This window comes from Heloderma suspectum, chromosome 13, assembly GCF_057233095.1.
Source record: "Heloderma suspectum isolate Gila_16-S chromosome 13, 16-S_ref, whole genome shotgun sequence".
In the NCBI taxonomy this organism is placed as follows: Eukaryota; Metazoa; Chordata; class Lepidosauria; order Squamata; family Helodermatidae; genus Heloderma; species Heloderma suspectum.
In genome coordinates, this window is record NC_139470.1 from 7,617,558 (window position 1) to 7,642,212 (window position 24,655).

At 47.5% G+C, this 24,655-nt stretch overlaps 1 protein-coding gene across 1 annotated transcript in view; it reads right to left on the bottom strand.

Annotated features, from left to right (window-relative positions):
- Positions 1-24,655, bottom strand: part of SCARB1 (scavenger receptor class B member 1) — a 68,823-nt gene that overhangs the window by 33,235 nt on the left and 10,933 nt on the right. Inside the window, exons 2-7 of the mRNA XM_084819697.1 lie at positions 20,880-21,037; positions 15,607-15,748; positions 13,166-13,369; positions 9,873-9,968; positions 7,013-7,128; positions 3,128-3,294 (exon numbers count right to left, since the gene is read on the bottom strand). Coding sequence (XP_084675823.1) covers positions 3,128-3,294; positions 7,013-7,128; positions 9,873-9,968; positions 13,166-13,369; positions 15,607-15,748; positions 20,880-21,037 — 883 coding nt within the window. The remainder of the gene's footprint in view (positions 1-3,127; positions 3,295-7,012; positions 7,129-9,872; positions 9,969-13,165; positions 13,370-15,606; positions 15,749-20,879; positions 21,038-24,655) is intronic.

A 24,655-nucleotide genomic window follows, 5' to 3' on the forward strand; every position in this document is an offset into this window, starting at 1 on the left:
TTTGCAAACTTTGGTGGCCATGAGGATTAGAAACTTTTTCTTTTTCTTTTTTAAATAAAGAGACTGATCCCCTGCATCCAAAATTGCAAAACAGAGCTTGCATGGCAACCCAGCGGGTTCAGGGACCATAACTTTGCAGACAGCACTTTTAGCACCCACCACTGACATGCAAGATGACAACACTATAAACAACTTCTTCTGTGACAAAAGATATGTCTTAACCACCTTGTTTGTACTAGAATGGGCCACAAATAATTTTTTGGGGAGCAAAGACAGACATAACATTTACACAACAGTGGGGCCTATTTGGAAATGCTTTCAGTATATTCAATATATAATGTAGCTTTTCCTCCCAAGGGTTGAGCTCTGTGGCAGGGGTGAGGATGGTTCTGTAAGTCTGAAACAAAAGCTAGCTACTGACAGCACTGACTGGCTAGCACCCACGTGATGTCAAAAACACCTCCCAGTCCCAGTCCTAGGAGCTGCTTTCTTTGTCTTTCATGGGAAAGGAAAGAAATGTATAAATGAATTAACTGTATATGCAATGGTTGTCTGCTTGAAGATAGGCAGTTTGCTTGAAATATGAGCAAGGCCCAAGACTCAATAAATGAATCATAGAATAGCTGGGTTGGAAAGAGCCTATGAGACCATCAAGTCCAACCCCCTGCTCAATGCAGGAATCTAAGTCAAAGCATCCCTGACAGATGGCTATCCAGCTTCATCTTGAATGCCTCCAGTGTGGGAGAGCCCACCACCTCCCTAGGGAATGGGTTCCATTGTCGTACTGCTCCAACAGCCAGGAAGCTTTTCCTGATACTCAGCCGGAATCTGGCTTCCTGTAACTTGAGCCCATTATTCTGTGTCCTGCACTCTGGGATGATTGAGAAGAGATCCTGGCCTTCCTCTCTGGGACAGCCTTTCAAGTACTTGAAGAGCGCTATCCTATCTCCCCTCAGTCTTCTCTTCTCAAGGCTAAACATGCCCAGTTCTTTCAGTCTCTCCTCATAGGGCTTTGTTTCGAGTTCCCTGATCATCTTTGTTGCCTTCCTCTGAACCCTCTCCAGCTTGTCTGCATACTTCTTAAAATGTGGTGCCCAGAACTGGACACAGGACTCCGGAGGAGCCCTAGCCAGTGCTGAGTAGAGGAGAACTAGCACTTCACATGATTTGCAAGCTAAACTTCTATTAATGCAGCCCAAAATAGCATTTGCATTTTTTTTTTTTTTGCATCACACTGTTGGCTCATATTCAGCTTGTGAGCTACAACAATTCCGAGATCCTTCTCACTTGGCTCAACAACATTACAAGCGTCCCCCAGTGTCCCATTTGCTCAGCTATACATCTGTCATGAAACTGCAAAGCCAACTGGAAGCCGGGTCCACACTACTGGTCAGTGGAGGCTGGTGGCTCCGAAGTCAGTGGGGCTGTGAATCCGCTGCAGGTTGCCGTCAGAAATCTCTACAGAGGTTACATGTCTGTTAACCATTTTGCACCCAATGCAGCTGCTGAGCCTGCCCAGCTTGAAAAAGACTTAACCTGATTCTGGAGGTCAACACAGGGGAAGCTGAATAACTGGTGATATGAACAGATTTTTCCACAGAGGCTGTGAACGGGGAGCTACCAATGAATGCAGGGCAGACATTTATGTCTTGCGTACAACCTGCAAGAAGTTAACCCAAGAGCTACACTAAAAAGAAAAAAGAGAGAGAGTGCCAGATTAGGCAACCTGCATGAATTTTGCAAAGTTAAAATATTTATTTTCCTTCTGCTAGCCAGGAAGAGGGGCAAAGGAGCCATGGAGTATGGTGGAGCCTGGCCCTCTTCACCACTGGAAATCTTATTTGGCAACCCCACCGGCTTCTGAGATTTCACCGAGATTGCCCATGTACTTTCAAATGTGTCTCACAATAAGGACTATAAACCTTACTTTTCTAAAAAAAAACAACCTTAACCAGCAAGTTAATATTGCAGAAAACTGTCTTTCCTGTCTTTGCATAACATTTATGTCTTGCATACATTCATATCCTCTGCCCCCCTCGAGTTGCTCAGGACAGCATATGTGGCTTCCCCCACCCCATTTTATCCTCGTAACAAGCCCCCGAGTTAGGTCAGAGGCTGAGAGATGGTGGCTGGCTCAAGGTCACCCGGCGCGCTTTGAAGCGAGGTCTCCCCAGTCGAAGGTCAACACTCTGACTATACCGCACTGGCGGGGCGTGTGTGAACACAGGCGGCTGACAGAACGTGGGATGCTGCCTTACATCAACCCTTGGTCCATCCAGCCCAGTAGTATCGGCACTGACCAGCAGCAGCTCTCCGGGGTCTCAGGCAAGGGTCTTTCCTAGCCCTACCTGGGATTGACCTTGGAACCTTCTGCATGCAAAGCAGGGGCTCTGCCACTGAGCTGCGGTCGCTCCCTCTGCCCCATGAAACGAAGCCTAATCAGCTGCTCCAAACATTACGCCATCCCAGAAGACAACCCCAACACTTTCTTCCCATGAAAGATTATGAGAACAGAAGCGTCAAGACCACGTGGGTGGTAAAATTCCAGATTACAGGCTTGGGGAAGTGGCCATACTCTGGGCATAGAGCCGTTGCGCTAAACACACAGTTTTCCAGGTTCGAGTTCAAAGAAGCTAGTGCTGGAGAGCCGGGAAACACATCTGACCAAGATGTCACATGTGATCAAGATGTCACATGTGACCAACACATCTGACCAAGATGTCACACATCTGGCCACATCTGACCATCTAATCAAAGAAGCTAGTGCTGGAGAGCCGGGAAACACATCTGACCAAGCCCAGTTGGCACAGACAAGGCTGGGCTAAACGGGCTGACAATCTGACTCAGCGTAACGCAGCTTCACAGGCAACTAAACTGGTGCCTTCCAGTGCTGGTCAGAAATGCTGGGCATTGTAGTCCAAAGGACCCAGCGGGGGCGAGGCTGACCTACAGTATCAAAGCTCCGTGGCAAAACACCACGGCAAAAGAAGGGAGATCGGCCTCCACCGAACGCCACCAGTTCACCCCAAAGGGGAATGGCCAGGCCAACAATACCCATTCAAAACCCAGCCTCTCCTTCAGGACCTGTTACGCCTTCCAACTAAAGCAAAATGTTGAGGAGGCATACTTAATCGACAGGAGCTGATGTTCTGGATCCCGGACTGCCGGCATGGGCAGAAGCCTTCATTGGGTGCATAGTCTGTCCCGTTGGCAAACAAGGTCTTCGGAGCATAATACCGGTACGTAGGTATGCCTTGGTAAACTCCAGACTGAACGAAGTCTAGATTCATGGATCTGAAACAGAGATTTCAAGAGACACAGGTCACCCAAGCACGAGCAGAGTTTGAACGTCCTTGAACACACCCAAGTCCCTCTGCTAAACTGCTGCTTTTCCCATTGCCCTTGGTTCAATACTGTATTCCCTTTGCTGTTCTCAGTCACCCCTTCCCCCAGCTAAAAAGCCTAAGAGGGCCACATCCCTGGCCCCATCCCCTTTTGTGTCACCTTCCTTCAGCCTCCTGCTTTGCAATCAACATCCAGGAAACAAAGCTTCAGGCTCCCCACTTTATCAGTTAAGGACTTGCTTCTTTACAAATGCAGATTCTAGGAAACTCTCAGACTGCAATGAAACAGCTCACCCACACATCTACGGATATCAATAGAGGAGGCAAAGTGGAAGTTAGAGGAGTTGCCAGCAGTCTGGGCAAGAACGTCTTGGCCAGACTTGCTTCACAGGGATGCCCCTCACTTAGGGTGGCTCCCTCCTGCGTTGGCTTCCATGAATGGCCAACCTGGCGGAGCGTCTGAGCCCTGCCCCTCACTTCTCCCACTTGGACCCTAGCGTCCCTCAAGTCACGCCCCTTGCCCTCCTCTGAAACTTGAGTTCTCGTGGTGGAGGAATGGGGGAGCTGTTCAGGCTGGGCCATCTGTGTGTCAAGGTCTTGGGAAGAAAGTCTCGCCATATCTGGGCTCACTAGGGGGGGGTGCCTCCCCCTGTTCTGGCTGTTCTCATTCTGATTCCGAATATGAGCTGCCAGACATCTCCACATGCTCAGATTCATTCCTGACATTTTGTGTCGTCCCCGCCCCCCACCTTCTGAAAGGCTGAAACACCTCTCCCAAGGCTTAGCATCTGGCATTTAGCTACAATATTCCGGTATTTTTGGCCATGCCTCTTCTGCCTTTGGCCCTGCAGGCCAACGGAGTGTGCCTCCCGCTGCCCCAAGAGCTTCTTCGAAATGGAATTCAGCCCTCAAGTTGAAAGAGGTTAAATGCCCCTGTCTTACAGAGAAACCAAGGCATGGACAGAGCATGGCATGGGCAAGACAACCCAATGGTTCCACAGCCATGTTGAGATTAGAACAGGTTGCCTAAATGACCACCTCAGCACAACAACAGCATAGTGAGCTGGGAAAAGGTGCAGGAAGCGAACTGCCAAAACCACTAAGCAGTCGGAGTATATCCAGTCCAAGGAATGGCTAGCATATTTGGGGCTTTTTAGTTTATGACAAAAGAGGACTGGGGGGGGGCATGACAGAGGTTGATAGAATTGGTGTGCATGGTGTGGAGAGAGAGACCCCCCCCCCCCGCACACTACTAGAATTCAAAATGGCAACAGGACAGTTTTATAATACATTGGGCCCCATTTCTTAATTACTGTGAAAAGAATTTCTTGCTTCCAAGACCACAACATGGTTCTTCTGTGTTCTGAATCCAGTGATTACTGGATTTGTTCCCAAATTTTACTTTTTCTGGGTTTTTTTTAATGAAAGGAAGATAGTGAATATAGCCAATTTAAGGTATTATCATAATCTTTTTTAAAGAACTAATTAATTCATCAATTTCTGAAAAGAACGCTATTAGAGATATACTGTTAAAAACTAACTTGTTTATTATTATTACTCTTGTAAAATGTTTCTTTTTTGTTTTGCTTTGGTTGTTTATACAATGAAAAGTTTTTTAGACTATAATACTAGAATTCAGGGTCATCCAACCCAGTTGATGGGCAATAGACTCAGCACGGGCAAGAGAAAGGACTTCTACTCACGATACAATCTATGGAACTCGCTGCCCCTGGCTTAGATTTTTTATTATTATTACATTTATATCCCACCTCTTTCCCTCTTGCAAGGAACCCAACCCAGCTTCCACAGTCCTCCTCCGCTCCATTTTTATTCTCACAACAACCCTGTGATGTAGTCACCCAAGGGGCTTCATGGTCGAGTGGAGACTGGAACCTGGATCTCCCAAGTCCCAGCCCAACCACCACACCACACTGGCTGTAAAAGGGCAATTAGACTAATTCTTGGAGGACGAGGTGGTTTATCAGTGGCCTGTTTGTCCCACGACAGCAAAACAGAACCTCCTTGTTTAGAGGCAGCTTGACTTTGCAGTTTACGGGCAGGGTGTGTATGGCATGCACAACAGCACAGGAGGGGCACTGCCTTCATGCCCTCCATCAACGAAGCTGAATGGTGGGAGATTCAGGATAGACAAAAGGAAGGATTCCTCTCACAGCATGTCGTTAAACTGTGGAACTCACTGCCACAAGAGGTGGTGATGGCTACCAACTTGGACTGCTTTAAAAGGGGATTAGCCCAATTCATGGAAGATAATGCTACAAGTCACAATGGCTATATGTCACCTCCAGGAAGTATGCCTCTGAATATCAGTTGCTGGGTGGTCGTGGAAGTTAGTAGAAGACAAGGATCACATCACTCCGGTGCTGAAGGAGTTGCACTGGCTACCAGTTGTTTTCCAGGCCAAATTCAAGATGTTGGCTTTGACCTTTAAAACCCTATATGGTTCCAGCCCAGCCTATCTCAAGGAGCGCCTCCAGCAACACCAGATAGGCCGCTCAGCAAGATCAGCCTTGGATGGCCTTCTCTCTGTCCCATCAGCTAGGACAGCTAGGCTGGTGAGGATGACGGAGAAGGCCTTCTCTGTGGTGGCCCCCACTCTGTGGAACTCCCTCCCTAGAGAACTCCGCCATGCCCCCTCTTTAATGAGCTTCCTCCATGCATTGAAAACTTGGTTGTTCAGGCAGGCATTTGGGGTGGGTTAGGGTATTTTTAGAACAGGATGTTTCAATGTTTAATTTTACTGTTTTTTTATGGTTGTACATTGCCCAGAGTGGCTGGGTGACCAGCCAGATGGGCGATTAAGAAAATAAACAAATAAATAAATAAATAAAATGGTATATTGAAGAGCTTAGTTGGTGTACAGCAATTGTTCCTTCTATGCCTGAACCTCCTTTGGGTTCCTGTCACCCTAAATGGTCTGCAAGGTTTCTCTTCAAGGTTAGCCACCCGCTTGGTTATCTGTCCAGGATAGTATGTGCCTGGAGGAGAGTCCCAAAGGTAACCACCTGTTTGGGGAATTCAGGGAGATGATCACACTGCTTTCTACTTTGGCCTTGGCCAATACAGACTTATCTGTCAAGATTATTGCATAACCAAGGCCACGGGTGTCATTATCTCATGACCTCAACAATGTATAACTCCCTACGGAATTTCAGCACGATGAGTCTCTACAGAGACCTGGATGGGAAGAGTTGCCAAGCCTCGGGGTATGCCCACTGCTGAAAGAGACTCCCAGTGGCTGAGCCTTGCTTTGTATGCGCAGTCTTGTTCGCCATTTCTCCTTGCTCTCTTTATTCTGTATTGGATTGCTTTCTTACTATTCTGTCTCATGGCTGTTTTCTTGCTATACTAGCCTGCTTTCTTGTCAAATAAACCTCTTCTTTGTCTTCCCCCATCACTGTGCTTATTGTTTCAGAATGTCCTAAAAGAACCACGGCCAATTTGGCAAAACACTGGGGAATATGAGCGGGAAGATGCTCTACCGCACTCAAGACTTGCTTGAGGGAAGTAAATCAGTCAACAAGTCCGATTTCATCTTCGTCACTATGCTACACTCCATGAGGATCTGGAAAGAAAAGCTGGATCAAAGAGCAACGTGGTTCCAGTTAAGAGGCGGAGTTGTGCAAAGGCAAGGATTCTGCCATGCTTACCTGCAAGCATCAGGGCTGTAGAACTCCAAAGGTGAGGAAGGGGTCATAAACGGGGGCCACAGCTCCCCACTGGTCCCGTTGATCATGTTGCATCGTTCAGACCTCCAGTAGGGCACCTAGGGAAGAAATGCAACACCAAGATACAGAAACCAGGCTGGTCCGGCAACCCACGCTCCCCTGAGCCCCGAGATAACCTTATCTACTGTTCCTGGTACAAATTCTCCCTCTGTAATCCTGGAGTAAGTCTCACCGAATTCAGTGTGGCTTACTTCCGTGCAGACATGTGCAGGATTGCGCTGTAAGTGTCGCAGCCCCGTTTGTAAAAAAAAAATAAAAATGCAGGTCCGCGTTGTCTGAAGGCTTATACCGGCTGACGAACTTGACGTTTTTGCAGTGCAGAATTTGAGACCCCTCCGTGGAGAATTTTAAGTTTCAGACATGGGGCACTCAGGCACTTAGGCCCTGCCTATTTTGATGGGAGAGCAAAAACTTGAGTTCTTGGTTCTAAGGGAAGCAAAAGCCGAGTGTAGTCAAACACGTACCCTGGATTTTAGGAAAGCTGATTTTCATAAACTCAGAACAATGATCAGTAAGGTCCCATGGCAAGTGATGCTAGCGAGAAAAGGAGTCCAAGATGGGTGGGAGCTTTTAAAAAAGGAAATTCTCAAGGCACAATCACAAGCAATTCCAACAAGAAGAAAAGGTGGAAGACAACAGAAGAAGCCAATGCGGCTTCACAAAAAGCTTAGGGATGACCTGAAAACAAAAAAGGACACATATAGGAAGTGGAAAGAAGGCCAAGTAACAAAGGAAGAGTACAGGCAGGTAGCACAGAATTGCAGGGATGGCGTCAGGAAGGCTAAAGCTGAGAATGAGCTGAGGTTAGCAAGGGATGCTAAAAACAACAAAAAGGCTTTCTTCAGCTACGTGCATAGTAAAAGGCAGAGGAAAGAAATGGTGGTTCAGCTATTAAATAAGGATGGCAAAACGATAACAGATGACAAAGAAAAGGCAGAGGTGCTCAATTCCTACTTTGGCTCAGTCTTCTCCCAAAAGAGGGTCTATGACCCCCCTGGCAAAGGTGAAGTACAGGCTGAAGGGGCAGGATTGCAGCTTGAGATCGACAGGCATATGGTCAAGGAACACCTCATTACTTTGAATGAGTTCAAATCTCCAGGGCCAGATGAACTGCATCCTAGAGTCATAAAGGAACTGGCAGAAGAACTCTCAGAACCGCTGTCTATTCTCTTTGAGAAATCATGGAGGACGGGGGAAGTGCCAGATGACTGGAGGAGGGCTAACGTTGTCCCTATCTCCAAAAAGGGTAAAAAGGAGGAACCTGGGAACTACAGACCAGTCAGTCTGAAATCAATCCCTGGGAAAATTCTGGAGCAGATGATAAAGCAATCCATCTGGAAGCACCTTGACAACAATGCCGTGATTACTCAAAGCCAACATGGATTTGTCAAAAACAAGTCCTGCCAGACAAATCTGATCTCATTTTTTGATCAAGTAACCTCCCTTGTAGACCGTGGGAATGCTGTAGACATCATATACCTCGACTTCAGCAAAGCTTTCGACAAAGTGCCCCATGATATCCTGATGAGCAAACTAGCTCAAAGTGGGCTAGATGAAACAACGATCCGATGGATCCACAGTTGGCTACAGAATCAGCCTCCAAGAGTGCTTATCAATGGGACCTTCTCAAACTGGGGAGAGGTAACGAGTGGGGTACCGCAGGGCTCAGTCCTGGGCCCAGTGCTCTTCAACATTTGTATTAATGACTTGGAGGAGGAGGTGCAGGGAATGCTGATCAAATTTGCAGATGACACAAAATTGGGAGGGATAGCTAATACTTTGGAAGACAGAAACAAAATTCAAAGTGATCTGGATAGACTGGAGCGCTGGGCAGAAAACAACAGAATGACATTTAATAGGGACAAATGCCAAGTTCTGCACCTAGGAAAAAGAAACCAAATGCACAGTTACAAGATGGGGGATACGTGGCTCAACAACACTACAATTGAGAAGGATCTTGGAATTGTTGTCGATCACAAGCTGAATATGAGCCAACAATGTGATGTGGCTGCCAAAAAGGCAAATGCTCTTTTGGGCTGCATTCATAGAAGCATCGCTTCCAAATCCCGGGAAGTACTCGTTCCCCTCTACTCAGCACTGGTTAGGCCTCATCTGGAGTACTGTGTCCAGTTCTGGGCACCACACTTTAAGAAGGATGCAGACAAACTGGAGAGGGTTCAGAGGAGGGCAACGAAGATGATCAGGGGACTGGAAACAAAGCCCTATGAGGAGAGACTGAAAGAACGGGGCATGTTTAGCCTTGAGAAGGGAAGACTGAGGGGAGATATGATAGCACTCTTCAAGTACTTGAAAGGTTGTCACAGAGAAGAAGGCCAGGATCTCTTCTTGATCACCCCAGAGTGCAGGACACGGAATAATGGGCTCAAGTTACAGGAAGCCAGATTCCGGCTGAACATCAGGAAAAACTTCCTGACTGTCACAGCAATATGACAATAGAACCAATTACCTGGGGAGGTGGTGGGCTCTCTCATACTGGAGGCCTTCATGACGAGGCTGGACAGCCATTTGTCAGGGATGCTCTCACTTGGATTCCTGCATTGAGCGGGGGGTTGGACTCAATGGCCTTGTAGGCCCCTACCAGCCCTACTATTCTATGATTCTATGAACTCTTTTGCAAGACACACTGCACACACGTTCATGGAGCAGGAGATAACGGTGGCTTAATATGAAGCAAGAACGTAATCGACGGAAGTCTGTGCACAAAGATCTGGAGAAGCGCTTTATTCTTCTCACCTTCAGAGAGAGAGAGGTTTGTTCTCACCTCTTTTAAGCCATTCCAGCTGTCCACCATATGGACTTTGGAGATGTCATCCATGCCCCTGTGCACCGTGAACAGCCCGTTATCGGAGTTGTTCAACTGCAGTGAAGAGAGGAGCAGGTCAGGCAGAATACGTGCTTATTGTACACGAACCCAAGGGGACCCAAGGTTGGGCAGGGTGGGGACAGCCTTAGGTAGGTCTTACTGGGAAAATTCCTGACTTCAGTAGGGATGTCAGAGAATTCCACCATGGATCTCGGTGAGGCTGAATGCCAGTACATTCGGCCCCCCGAAATCTGTGGAGGAACGGCCTGCCACCCCCCCGCCACCCCTGGGGCGGATGTTCTGGGCGGCGGCCATTTGCAGTCTGGAGGTGTTTTTTTTTTTTTACAGAGACGTGATAGGCTACGTAAAGATTTACGTAGCCTATCACGGCTGGGTTAAAAAAAAAAACACCCGCGTACGCAAATGGCGGCGGCTACGGCCGCCGCCATTTGCATTCCTTATTTTTGGCCGTCTTAGTCTACATAAATATTTACGTAGACTATTACGGTGAAAATAAAGGGGAATGCAAATAGCGTAGCGGGCGCTATTTGCGTTCCCCTTATTTTCGCCGTCTTAGTCTACGTAAATATTTACGTAGACTAAGATGACCAAAAATAAGGAATGCAAATGGCAGCAGCTGTAGCCGCCACCATTTGCGTGCATGGTTTTTTGTTTTTTTACCCAGAGCCCTCTGCAGCCAGAAATCCGGCTGTGGACGGCTCTGGCCTAGGCCTGGCCAGCTGCTCTGCAGAGCTGCCGCAGAGCACAGCCGGCCGTTCGAGGATTCCGGGGGGGAGGAATGGATCGCCTCCCCCCCCGGTCGAGGATTCCGGCGGGAGGGACAGAACGCCTCCCCCCCCACCATAAACATAATCCGTGGAAAGTACATTTCGTACATCCCTAGACTGCAGGCCAGGGGTGGGGAAGCCTTCCGGCCTTGGGAGCTAGATTAAGAACACAAGAGGAGTGCCGCTGGATCTATCCAGTCCAGCATTCTGTTCACACAGTGCCAACCAGATGCCCGTGGGAAACCCATAAGCAGGACAGGAGTGCAATAGCACCCTCCCACCCATGTTCCCCAGCAACAGGTGTACACAGGCAAACTTCCTCCAATACTGGAGGTAGCTTATATCCATCAGGATTAGTAGCTGTTTAAAGCTTTATCCTCCATGAATTTGTCCAATCCCCTTTTAAAGCCATCCAAAGTGGCGGCCATCACTACTTTTTGTGGTTGCCTCCCAGGACATCTCCCAGGGCCAGATGGTGTCAGGGGAAAGCCCCTCCATCCTGAAGTCCCACCCCTTTCCCCAAAGCCCTCCCCTGACATCAGTGATCAGAGATAAAAGCAGGTGCCAGGGATGAGTCCAAGCCCCTTGAGATGTATGATAGCTCTGATTCTGAATCAGAGCTGGAAAAGCTAGATCACAGCCTGGGGGAAGGACCTTCCCTAGAGAGCCAAGATGCTGAGAGTGATTTCTCCAAAGGCCTTGACAAACAGATGGCCCAGGCTGAGTCCCTGCCCCCACTCACCAGAACTCAAGTTTCTCAGGAGGCGGAGGAGGAAGAGGGGTGTGACTTGAAGACACTAGGGCATGTTGCAAAGTAAAGCGGGAAAAGTTAGGGGCAGGGCTCAGATGTTCAGCTAGGACAGCCACTCTTGGAAGCCAAAATCAGAGGGAGCAACCCTAAGGGAGTGGCATCACTACAAAGCAAGTTTGGCTGTGAGGTTCATGCTCGAACTGTCAGCAACTTCACTACCCTCTGGTTCGTTTCCCCTGATTAGAGATTGCAGAGTAGTTGTTTAGGGCCTGAGGTAGTCTGAGAACTTCCTTGAATCTGCAGTTGTAGAAAGGCTAGTCTCTAGCAAAATAAATATTAGCCTGAAGTTTTATCTCCTTGTGGGGCTTATTGCGAAGGGGAAGGACGATCCATTTCTGACAGAAGGTTTCCCTTGGGCCAGGGAGAAGAGGCAGGGCTGGGAAACCCAGTCGGCTGGGTGGGGAACCCATCCCTGCATTAGACCTTCAGGAGATGTTATCGATCTGAATAGGCAATGCTAAGCCTGATGGACCAGTGGTCCAATTCTGTTTGAGCTAGCGTCAGACTGAATGTTGAACGAATGCTCTCATTGCTGCCACCACAGCTCATCTTGGATGCCAGGAGAAGCAGCTATAGTTAGGAGAAGCCCTTCTCCAAATGCTCACTGGAGATGATTTGTGCATGCAAAGCCTTTGCTCTGGCCTAGATAAGCTGTCCCTACTTTGGGGCAAACTGAAGTGGATCGCTTCAGCTAGTAGATTATCGAGTCATTTAGTTAAACCAGGGGTGTTGAGCCTTAGGCCCGTGAGCCAAGTTGGGCCTACCTGAGGACCAAATCTGACCCTCCGGGGTTCCCAAGAAGACCGTGCTCTCTTCTCTTGGCCCCACCCCCTTCCCACCAACTGCCAATCATTTGGTGGTTTCCCAGCTTTTCTGCATTCCCGCCCCCCCATCATAAAAGGTTGAAATGTCTCCCCTAAAGCTCAGTTACTGGCAGTAAGAACTTCAAACTAAAACATGGTGGTATTTTGGGCCTGCCCCTTTGCCTCTGCCCCGCCCACAACTGGAATGTGGCCCCCGAGACCTTCTCCAAAACTAAACTTGGCCCTTTGGCTGAAAGAGGTTCGACACCCTGAGTTAAACGGCCTGGGTCGGATGCGAAAGGCAGCATATGGAAGTTGTTTTCCTCTCTAGTGGGAGGTGTGGAACAACCTTCCCTTTATGTTAAACAAGAAAAAGTGAAATGAAATCCAGTTGTGTTCCTCCTCCCCAAGGAGGATCCGTCGCTCAATGTTAGAATATCTGCTTGGCATGCAGAACATCATGGGTTCAGTCCAAGGAATGGGATGGGATCCAGGTGACGGGGAAAGACCATTCTCTGCCTGAGACCCTGGACAGACAAGGCCCATCAGAGTAGACCAGCCTTTTCCCCAAGCCAATGGCCATGGTGCCTGAGGTTCATGGGCACCGTAGAGGGCACCAGGCTGTGGAGGGCTGTATTATTTAGACAATACTGGGCAAGAGGAACAAATAATCTGACCTGGTATAAGCGAGCATCCTCTGCCTCCCCCTTGTTCCAGTGGAAGCACAAAGATTGCCATGGAACCAACTGGGACGTACTTGCCCTACCCATCCTCTTCTGGTTTCTGCCACATTTCTCAAGCTCCTCCACTACTTACTTCTCACCAATTCTCCCCAGACGTTTTACTTACATCAGCAAATAAACCAAATTTCCCTTTGACTGGAAACAAGCTGGGCTTGATGGTGTTCAGGAAGGCGATGAGGGGGTCCTCATACCCCCACAGGATCTCTCCGACTGTGCGGTTCATGAAAGCCCTCTGCTTGAAGTAGGTGAAAGCGCTGCTGACAGTCAGCTTCACAGCGAAAGGCATATCCTCAAACATCACCGAGGCTCCCTTTGGGAGGGGCGGGGCGGGGCGGGAATGGAGGGAAACAAAACCAGAAAGAAGGAAGGCAGGGGCAGGCAAGGCAGAATAGAGGACGGGTTATTACATCATAAACTAGTAAGTGGAGCTCAGTTTTGGGAAGCATGCATGGAAGTCCGCACGAGCTGGTGGACTCCCGTCCCAGCAAATTCAAATATATTAGCCTTCCCCAACCAGAAGCCTTCCAGATGTGTTGAATGGCAACTCCCAGCTTTCCCAGCCAGCATGGCTAATGGAATGCTGGGAATTGTAGGCCAACATATCGGGAGGGGCCCAAGTCGGGGAAGGCTGAAGTAGATGAAAGGGTAACAGAATCTCTACGCCTGGCATTTCTACCCCACATGTGCTTTTTGCTTGTTCTGTGCTGCCTTTTCATAATGAAGTTAAATTAAAGTGTCTAAAGTTTTCAGGATTAGACATTAAAAGCCTTGCTTGACAAGTCTGAAAAGTGGTTGGGAATTGTCCTCAAGATACACCAATAAAAAAGGAAAGAAAGAAAGAAAGAAAGAAAGAAAGAAAGAAAGAAAGAAAGACGGTGTATTATGAGTTCCAATCTGTTACAGAGTTTCACTGGCATATTAAAATATATTTTAAGTGATAATTGTATTGTTGGGATTATCTGTAGACTGGATCCATTTACATCCTGTTTCTCTCTCTCTTTCTTGATTAATTCTCTTCATTAAGAAATCACACTCATTGTTTGTTCTCCATTTCTGAGGATCTCTTTGTTTCATTTTCTAAGAGAGTACTGGGGAAATAGATTTTTTATCAGAACATTATCTTGGGCTGGCAGGCCATTTTGTCTTCTGCATTTTCAAGTTTTTTGGATTTTATCAAAGTAACCATTTGAGAGCCTCTTATCTGGTAGATCTGACCTTTCTCAGAATTAGACAAGCTTTTACATCTTTACCATTCCAAATGATGCCAAGGCCAGCATTTGGCGGCAGATACTACAAGACCCCTCATGACCAATGACTCTGTATTTGTGAATCCTCAAAAATTTGAAGATCTGATACACTATCTATGGGTGTCCTTTATATGCATTACCATACTCAACATTTATTGGGGATGTTATATATGAGTTACAACCTGAATGTGTCTTAAGAAATACATGCTAGTTGTTCTCAGATCAAGATAGTCCTATCACCCAAGAGGTTGTGCTTTTTGCCTTAGCAGCTTCAAAAATTCATGCTAAAGCCCTAAATCCTATTGCAGTTAACTGTAAATATGATTATTTGGTGTAAAGGCCTTTTTAATTGTTTAGTTACACCAATATTTTGTTTCTCTAATAGATTTTGTAATGTTGTATCACTTAGCTAGCATAATGTAATTTACGTTAGCAGTCACGTGGGATACATACAGTCCTACATATTATTAGCATATAGTTAAACTTGCTAACGGAGAACATCACTACTTCAAAATCTCCTCAAATGAATCCAATTAAACCCAGTAATTAAAAAAAAAAGATCTCTCAAGTATGCCCCTTTTCGTGTCTTGGATCCCAGCTTTCCTTCTGTAAATAGAACACAACTCTGTTCAAAGAATGGGGCAGTCTCACTCCTTCCATCCATTTGCTGCTCCCCACGACCCCACCAAAATCCATTCCTGGGGAGCCTTTAGGAATGATATAGGGAGGCTGTAGATGGAGGGGGGGGTCAGCAAAAGATGCCCCCTTGTACAAGCAGAAGAGCACTTAGAAGCCAATGGATCTAAATTTTAACCACTCTAACCGTCAGAAAATAAGTTATACTTTAAGCCTGCGATCAATGGCCAAAAACTGATTTCCCAATATGCAGTGTATGACATTTCTGCTGTTCTCCAGCATTGGGCTATCAAAAGTCCTGCAGCCATTAACAAGTAAGAAATCAATTCAATATGTAGTTCTGAACTGCCCACATACTTTCAAGCATCTCTTCTCAATCATAAGGACTAGAAGCTTGGGTGATGGTTGTTTTTTAAGAAGATGGAAAGCATGTATTCAGGGAATCAGAATCCTATAGTTGCATTGTGTACTTTTCTTGTCCCGCCCCGCCCCCTCAGATTAGCACATGTAGAGACCCAGATATATAAAATCCATTGAACTGAACAAACAGTGCAATCTTATGTCTACTCCGAAGCAGATCCCACTGAGTTCAACAGGGCTTGCTCCCAGGTAAGTGGCTTTAGGATGGCAGTCTAATTCTCACAGGAGTTACGAGTTTACTTACCATTACCAGGAAATTTGGTACAACAACATAATCCGATTCTGACCCATTTGACATCTCTGGCTGGAAGTGGAACTGCCGATACTCCAAGAAGGAGAGTGTGTCGTTGTCGTGGAAAGTTATGTTTTCTTTTCTTCTGTGCTCCCTGAAAGAGAGACATACCCAGACTAAGTCAGCACTTTGCAGATCGAGACCTAAATCAGGCTGCAACATTTTAATCCATCCTTCCCCAGCCTGGTACCCTCCAAATGATTTGGACTACAATTCCCAGCTGTCCTGACCATGGGTAATACTCGCTGGGGCTGATAGGACTTGAAGTCCAAAACATCTGGAAGGCACCAGGCTGCTGAATCAATTCACTGGTTAGATCAGTTCATTTAAAAACAAAAACCAACCTTTTAATCAACCAAAAGTGCCCTTGATGTACTAGGAAGCAAGATATTAATTAATTACAGTTCTATACCGCCCAATAGCCAAAGCTCTCTGGGAGGTTCACAACAATTAAAGCCACAAAATTCATCATAAAATACAATATAGAATGTAAACCCTTAAAACTACAATATAAAAGTGCGAACCGCAATAAAACCTAGCAGCAACGCAGAGATTTAAAATATGATAACATATTTAAAACAATTAAATTGCCAATGGCTAAAATGCCTGGGAAAATAAACAGATCTTCACCTGGCGCCGAAAAGAGCGCAATGTAGGCACCAGGTGAGCCTCTCTGGGAAGCTCATTCCACAACTGAGGTGCCACAGCAGAAAAGGCCCTCTTCATGGTAGCCACCTGCCTCACTTCCTTTGGCAAGGGCTCCCAAATACGGACCGCTGAAGATGATCTTAGGGTCTGGGCAGGCACATATGGGAGGAGACGATCCTTCAGATAACCTGGCCCCAAGCCAGGGCTTTGAACGTTAATACCAGCACTTTGAGCTGGGCCTGGGATATACATTATATAATATATACATATCTAGATCTCCCCTGTTCATGGAAGGGCTAAAAGTGGAGAGGGGGATGTCAGCGTGCATGCAGCCACCCCCACATTCCTGACCTTCCTGTGTCAAATTGGAGTTGGAAGACCTGCAGCAGGAGGAGTTGAAGATGCTTGAACTCGAGTAGAAGCCTGGGAACAGCCAGCAAAGCTTTGAAAAACTGGTCAGCTGACCAGCTGCCTGCACGGCAGCCAACACAACAGAATCGGTTCCAAATATCTGCCGAAGGAGGGAGGCTTTCATCTAGAAACTGTGGTTGCAAGCGGCCTGCTCTTATGTAACATCAGAGCCATGAACTTGCACGGCCGAGCTGCTGGAGGCTGGGAAAAAGTCTTACACGAAGGAGTCCCTCCAATATTACACTGCTCACATGAGGAGATCACTCCTGTCATGGGTGGGGTTGATTTCATAGAATCAAAGAATAGTAGGGTTGGAAGGGGCCTATAAATCCATCGAGTCCAACCCCCTGCTCAATGCAGGAATCTAAGTCAAAGCATGCCTGACAGGTGGATGTCCAGCTTCACCTTGAATGCCTCCAGTGTGGGAGAGCCCACCACCTCCCTAGATGGAGATCACTCCTGTCATGGGTGGGGTTGATTTAATTTTTATGGCGGTAGACACTCCCTCCCTCCCCACCCAGCCCTGTGTGGGCATCAAGAGTCTTCCCCACTGGGTGCTTCCCAAGTGTTCTGGATTTCCAACTCACAGCTGCCCCTGCCAACATGCCCAGTAGCCAGGAATCCTGGAAGCTACAGTCCAAAACATCTGAAAGGCTCCATGCCAGGGATGTCTGGGTTAGAGGAAATAGAGCGTGCTGGCTTTAGCCCAAAGCAACAAGATCCTCTGCAGCAGTGAGAAACTATAGGCACTTTACAGCATGCCTTGGTGCAGAAAAGGGCAACCAAAATGATCCAGGGGCTGGAGCATCTCCCCTGTGAGAGATGGGATTGTATAGCTTGGAAAAAAGGAGCGTAAGGGGAGACATGATGGAGGTGTACAAAATTATGCCTGGTGTGGAGGAAGTGGATAGGGAGACATTTTACTCCCTCTCTCAAAATACTAGAACCCAGTGGGGTCATCCCATGAAGCTGATTGGTGGGAGATTCAGGACAGATCAAAGGAAGGGCTTCTTCACACAGCGCAGAGTTAAACTACTGTCAGGAGTGCCCTAGCTGCCCCTTGCAGTCCCCACCAATAGCCAACTCAGGACACAGATGACGAGGAATTCTTTCTGAGACTTTACTCCTTTATTACTTTATGACTCTTTCAGAATACTAGTTGCTAGCACCAAAGCAAGAAACAGCACTGGGGAAACATAGCAGAGTAGCCTAAGCTCCAGGTAAGGCAGCTGGTCCGCGTTTCAAGGAGAACCAAGGGAAGACCCTGAACTTATGGGCTAGGGAGAGATCCTCCCTCTTTCCCTTGGGTCCTCGGGACGTGACCATTGTTTGCGCGCCAAACGAGCGCTACATCTCCTTTCCGCGCCCTCCATCTGTCGTCGCTCCCTGCGTGTGTGCTGAGCGTCCAGCAAGCCCCCCTCCAGCGCTCTCTCACTGCCAGGGTCGCTCTCTCTCCCAGGAATGCTGGCAGGAAGAATCTCTGCCAGCTGCTGTGCTTGTGAGAGATGAGCGAGCTCCTCTCCCACGGATTGCTGTTCCTCCTCAGAATGAGAATTGCTCTGGGGCTCTATTGGCTCAGTTTCCACCCTGACAACTATGGAGTTCGCTCTCACAGGATGTGGTGATGGCCACCAATTTGGATGGCTCTAAAAGGGGCTTGGACAAATTCCTGGAGGGAAAGGCCATCCATGGCTACTAGTTCTGATGGCTGTGTGCTACCTCCAGTACCAGAGGCAGTGAGCCTATGTACACCAGTTGCTGGGGAACATGGGCGGGAGGGTGCTATTGTGCTCATGCCCTGCTACTGGCTTCCTGGTCGGCAGCTGGTCAGCCATTGTGTGAACAGAATGCTAGACTAGACGGACCCTAGGTCTGATCCAGCAGGGCTCTTCTTATGTTCTTATGCCTATACCGAAGCAAGTCCTACGGTATTCAGTGGGGTTTACTCCCAGGAAAGTGCACATAGGATTGCAGTCTTAAAATCCAATCACCCTAACTTTAGAGCAGGGGTGGCCATCTAGATGTTGTTGGACTCTCAGCTCTCATCATCCCTGGCTATGCTGGATAAAGCTGATGGGAGCTGAAATCCAGCCCACCCTTTCTTTACCATTAAAGTGTCTTAGTAAAGAAAAAGAGAAGCAACCGGATAGTGTAATTATAATACATTGTAGGATTTGGTTTTCTTAACCCTGTTCAGAGTCGTTCAACGTTTATTCATATTAGTCTCCTGCAATTAGTGTAAGGAGGTTTATGGGACTGTTTCACTGCAGCACTTGTTTCATGATGTTCCTCCAGGGTTGGCACAGATAAACCCTGCTTTTCTTCCAGCCTAATAGTTCCAGCTCATAGAATCATAGGGTTGGAAGGGGCCTACAAGACCGTCGAGTCCAGCCCCCTGCTCAGGGCAGGAAGCCTGATTCCCAGGCAGTCCCCCATCCACGCACTACCCAGGACTGACCCTGCTTGGCTTCCGAGATCAGCCGATCGAGCTCATCCAGCCCCTAAGCGGGAGTGCATCGGCCCCTATGTTCACGCAAGCACAGCAGCAGCACGTTCGTTTCGTATCAAAGATACAGCTGCTGCAGCAGCTCCTGAACGTCTCGTTCCCATTCCTACAAGCAGGTAAGGCCAGAACACTCGTGGGTGGGCAAAAGGAGCCGTTTAAGACGGCAACTTGGGTTGACTGATGGATTAATTGCATTTCCATACTTGCCCAGACCCAGGCAAAAGATAAATGAGCCAGCGCGGAATACGGCAGCGACACGTCCCTCGCAGGGCTGACTGAGCGACTCCTGAGCCGACGCTTCAATGCTTTCCGTGCTCTTCGACACGCGGGCTGCCCGTTCGTTTCCATGGAGGGGAGTGGTGGCCGTGTGCCATCCTTTGGGTGCACGCGCAAGCCTTCTCCCTGCCTTGAAACCGGCGAGGTGGGCGCTAGGGTTCCACGTGAGCACATGGAACCTCTGCCATTGGGGATTGCCAGTTCCTTCTCGACAGAGCAGCGTATGCTTTTAATAGCTGCGGGGCAAGGAGTGACCCGAGAGAATCCCTGCCCACCTTCCCACTGTGAAGCTGAAAAACCTGCCATCAGCAGTACCATGATTTGTTAAGAGGGAAAAGCAGCCTCCGAGAGAAAAGGAAGCTGGCAACCCTATGCGGGGGATCTGAGGGTGGGGAGCGAGCGAGGCAGCTCAGCAGATAACCCTCCATGCTATGTGCCATGTAAGTCCAGTTGCTTTCAGCCTAAGCAGAAAGAGGGATAAGAGTCTGTTGGCTTTCCGCCTAATCTTGGGCAAGGGAGAAAACAAAGACATTTGGGCTAAGAAGCTTTTGCTGTGCCTACTTCCTTTGTGACAATACAGACATTCAAAACCCGCAAGTACATTAAGGCATCAGAAAGGCAAAATGTACATGCCGAGAACAGGCCAGGCATTATGCCGACAGCTAAACCCGCTAGGAAAAACGAATGCATGCATGCAGACATTTTTATGCAAAGAATTTTGAGTACTACTCCATCCTAGAAAGTCCTTCATCAATGACCCCCTCCGTTGATCTCCTGCAGTGGTTTTCAAGCTGTATTCTGAGCTTGGAAGCTCAATTCAGTCATGGCAAGCAAATATTCCTAAAAGGTAAGCTTGCCCATCACTACAAATCGTCTCCAGTAATGGGGAGCCCAAGAGGAGCTTTGGTAGTGTTCTAGGTCCCATGCTCAATTCACAAGAGTCAGTGAGGCCCAGAAGACTGGGCCAACAGCCCCATGATTTTGTTCATAAATAATCTAGAGTTAGGGTTGAGAACTGTGTCGGGCAGTTTGCCAAACTATTCAGGCTGATAAAAAGAAAATTGTGAAAAGCATCGAAAAGCTACAAGTAGGACATGAATGCAATAGCTTGTAGGAATCGAGTTGCTTTTGAAAAGATCCCAGACAGCCCATTTCACTGCAATTATTGTGCATGCTTTGTAAGCACTACTGAAGCTAACAGGAGCTGTGCAAGAGCTCAGTTTCACATCTGTGCAAGAGCTCAGTTGCACTCTCATCTGTTTCATCGTAGTTTGAGAAGACTTTTCCAATGGGCTATGCCACTACAGCTTGCACCCCTTTCTATCTACCGCAGCTTTTAAAGAAAGTTATATGACAGATTAAGCTGGATTGGAAAAGCTCAAACCTGTACACGTAAGGACCCCGCTGGTTCACCACTGGCTTGGCTCCACTTAGAACTTCCTTTGAATTCACCACCTCAAAGAAATAGATGGACATGAAGAATGGCACTGGGATGTCTTTCCACAAGTTGAATGCCATGCCGTTGGGATCTAGCCTCACATTCTGTAATGACAAGCAAAGACTACATCATTGGCATATGTTGTAATCCAAGGTGGGTTTTGCATACAACAGCTTTATATTCAGAGCCATTTTTTTTAATATGCCACCTTACTTCTACCAAAGATTCAAGATGTCCAACGATACAAAAATTATCACAATACTGAAGCATGCAGTATAATGTTGATAAAGATTATTAGAATAACCCCATTAAAACAGAGCACCGATTGGCAACATTCTCTCCCCATCACAGGCCCCGGCATGTTTATCCAGGTAAAATTCCCTTTTTAAATAACATTTTAAGAATGGTTCAGAGTGGTGTGGAATGGGCGTGCCTTCGTTACTGCCACAGAGGCCAACCCGTCAGTGCTCTGCACAGCTGGCTTACACTGGAAACAGAAAAAACTGGTTATGTCAAGGCTCAACCCAAGTTTGGAAGCTCCTATTTTTGTTCCCCCTCCAACACAGACACACAAAGGTGGGCAAGCATAGATCAGCAGTGGGTTCAACATTCTAGCTATGTACATCTAAAGCCAACCCTGACTAAGTCTTTAAAAATCTCTTCGTATCCCCAGTGCACCATTCCCCAGAGGGCTGCTGGAGTCTATTTCTGCAGTGCCTCTTAAACTGTATTTCAGTTACCATATATAATAATTAGATGCTCCCCAAAGAACTTTGTGAGCCTTCTGAGTTATTAATCCAAGCTTCCAGTAAATGAGACATGCTCCCCCCCGCACCTACATGAATTAAACTGGAGTCATGCTCATGCATGCGCTCTGTCTCCCTCTCCCCCCCCCCCCACACACAGTAAGCCGTTTGGCGTACAAAAGCAAACACTCCTTGTCCTCAGAGGAACTCACCCCTTTGCTTTTCTGCCCACCTGTCAAGGGCTCCTTGGAGGCCTCTCTCAGTCTAATCAAGTAGCCATGTCCAGACACAGACAAAGGAATTCCTTTCAAAGCTTTATTCCTCTTTTACAACTTAACAACTCTACCGTTAGCAACTAGATATGAGCAGCAGAGTACCTATGCCCTACGTTGGAACAGCTGGTCCCCGTTTGAAAGGGAATTACTGGCAGACCCCTGAACTTAAGGACTAGGGAGAGTCCCTCCCCCTTTCCCTTGGATCCTCTGGGCGCAGCCGTTGTTTGCGCACCAACCAGGTACTACAGCTCCTTTCTGCGCCCTCCATTTGGCGACGCTCTCTGCGTCGGCATCGCACGTCCACCAAGTCTGCTTCCCGCGCTCTGTCACTCCCAGGACTGCTATCTAAGCTAGGAATGCTGGTGGGAGGAATCTCCGTCAGCTGTTGGCCCTGGGAAAGAGGAGCGCGCTCCTCTCCCAGGAGTGACTGCTCTTCCTCAGAATCAGAACTACTCTGGGATTCTATGGGCTCAGTGTCCACCCTGACACCACCTGGAAAGAAGGAAATGTGGAGCAGCAACTCATGCAGACGCCAAACTGGCATTTGTGCATTAGTGCATTAGCAAAAGTGCACGTTAGTGCAATGTGTTCATCTGCATTACTTAATGTGCATTAGTGCTAATTCGCAGTTGCGTAAGCAGAACAAAATTCTGGTCAACAAATTCCAAATCCATCAATGAGCAGATGACGGAACAACAGACAATCTGTGAAATGCAAGATGGAACAGGTTTAACAATATCTGTACATCCCTAGCAGACACATAGGCTGGTGAAACCAGCCTCAACAGTAAAAGGTCAACCATTGCTTAATACTGGCAGTCTGCCCCAGGCAGAGCACAACCTGAAGTTCAGAGATTTATGAGTAGCTCTCTTATTCTGAAGAACTCTGTGGTTGCCACCTTTCCTGAAATAGCTGATTTTTATGCAGTGTGTTCTAAGTAGGAGATACACTTTCCACATAAGCCAACTTCTTCCTTGCCTAGAGTGCACACTCAATCAACATTTTGAGGGGCTGCCAAGGAAAGATCCTTTGGGCGAGATCTACTAGTGCATGATATAGACCCACTGAGGATTTGCATGCTCAGCGCCCACTGTGGAAATTTTGTGGCGAGGAGTCTTAACACAGCAGGGAACCGTGGCTGAACGGCTGGAACATGAGAACAGGTAGGTGAAGTTATTTTAATGGTAGACAACCTCAATATAATGTATTAAATTTAAAAATAAGTTCAAATAGTTACAAGACCAAGAATAAGAATAAGACTAAGAATACAAGACATGAAAGGCCACCAGCAGAGCAACTACGAGAGCCAAAACCCCAAAGCTGAAACAGTGGCGCAATGCCTTCATTAAGTTCAGAATAGTGAGCAACCTTTTGCGTTCAGCTGAAGAAGGCTTTTTTAGGTTGGATGTTAAGCAAAACAAACAAACAAAAAACAGGAGTAGGATTGGACAAGGTGTTTCTGGGCATGACTGAAAAACTCAAGGCTACAGTTTGCAATAGTCTTAAGATGGAGCAGAGGAAGCATTACTCAGACTGACAGTACGATCCTAAGCATATTTATTCAGAAGTAAGGCCCTCTTGTTTCAGTTTGACTAACGCTCTTGCAAACGCGCACTGGGCTGCAGCCTTACTGAGATTCGATGTGCTTGGTGCACAGAAATCTTGGGCTGCTGCAAGGAATGCTGGGAGGAAAAAAATGGCAGCATTTCATCTGGAAGTATATAAGGGACCAGTTATGTGCATCTACCTATAGTAGGGATGCTGAACTTCAGTCCTGGGAGCCTAATGCAGCCCTCCTGGGGTCCCAATCCAGGCTTCCCCAGATGGCCTCCTTCCCTATACCTGATGGAGCACTTCTCTTGGTACAAACCTACCAGGTGCCTCCTTCAAAGGAGGTTTGAAAGATGGCAACAAGGGAGAGGGCCTTTTTGGTGGTGCCCCCCCCCATTTTGGAATGCTCTCCCCAGCGTGGTCTGCCTGGTGCCAACATTATCATCCTTTCAGTGCCAGGTGAAGACTTTCCTGTACTCCCAGGCATTTGACAGCATATGATAAGGCTTTAACTGGTCCTGGAACTTTTTATTGTTGATTGTTTTTGTATGTAAATAGTTTTTATATTATGTTTTATATTGTATTTTTAAGGTTTTAATTTTTTGTAAACTGCCTAGGGAACTTTAGCTATTGGGCAATATGGAAATATAATTAATTTTATTTCCTTGCTCCCCCCCATTCCCCACCCCCAGTCGCCACCACCAATTGCTTTGTGGTTTCCTGGCTTTTGTGAAGTTTTTTCCCCCCATTCTAAAAGGTTGAAAATGTCTCTCCTAAAGCTTAGTTACTGGCAGGAAGAGCTTTAAGCTAAACATATGCGGTTGGTTTTGGTGTTCTTGGGGGCCCTGCCGCCTTTGCCTTAGGCCCCCCCACCACTGGAACGTGCCCCCCTCCCCGAGCTTCTACAGGGGTCCCTCATCAGGCAGAAAAGACACAACAGGCCGTATATTAGCAAAGGTGGAAGTGATGCCAAATGGAATAGCGCTGCCTTGCACATAGGGGTTGTCAGGGTGGAAACTGAGCCCACAGAGCCCCAGAGCAGATCTGATTCTGAGGAGGAACAGCAATCCGTGGGAGAGGAGCTCGCTCATCTCTCACAAGCACAGCAGCTGGCAGAGATTCCTCCCGCAGGCATTCCTGGGATAGATAG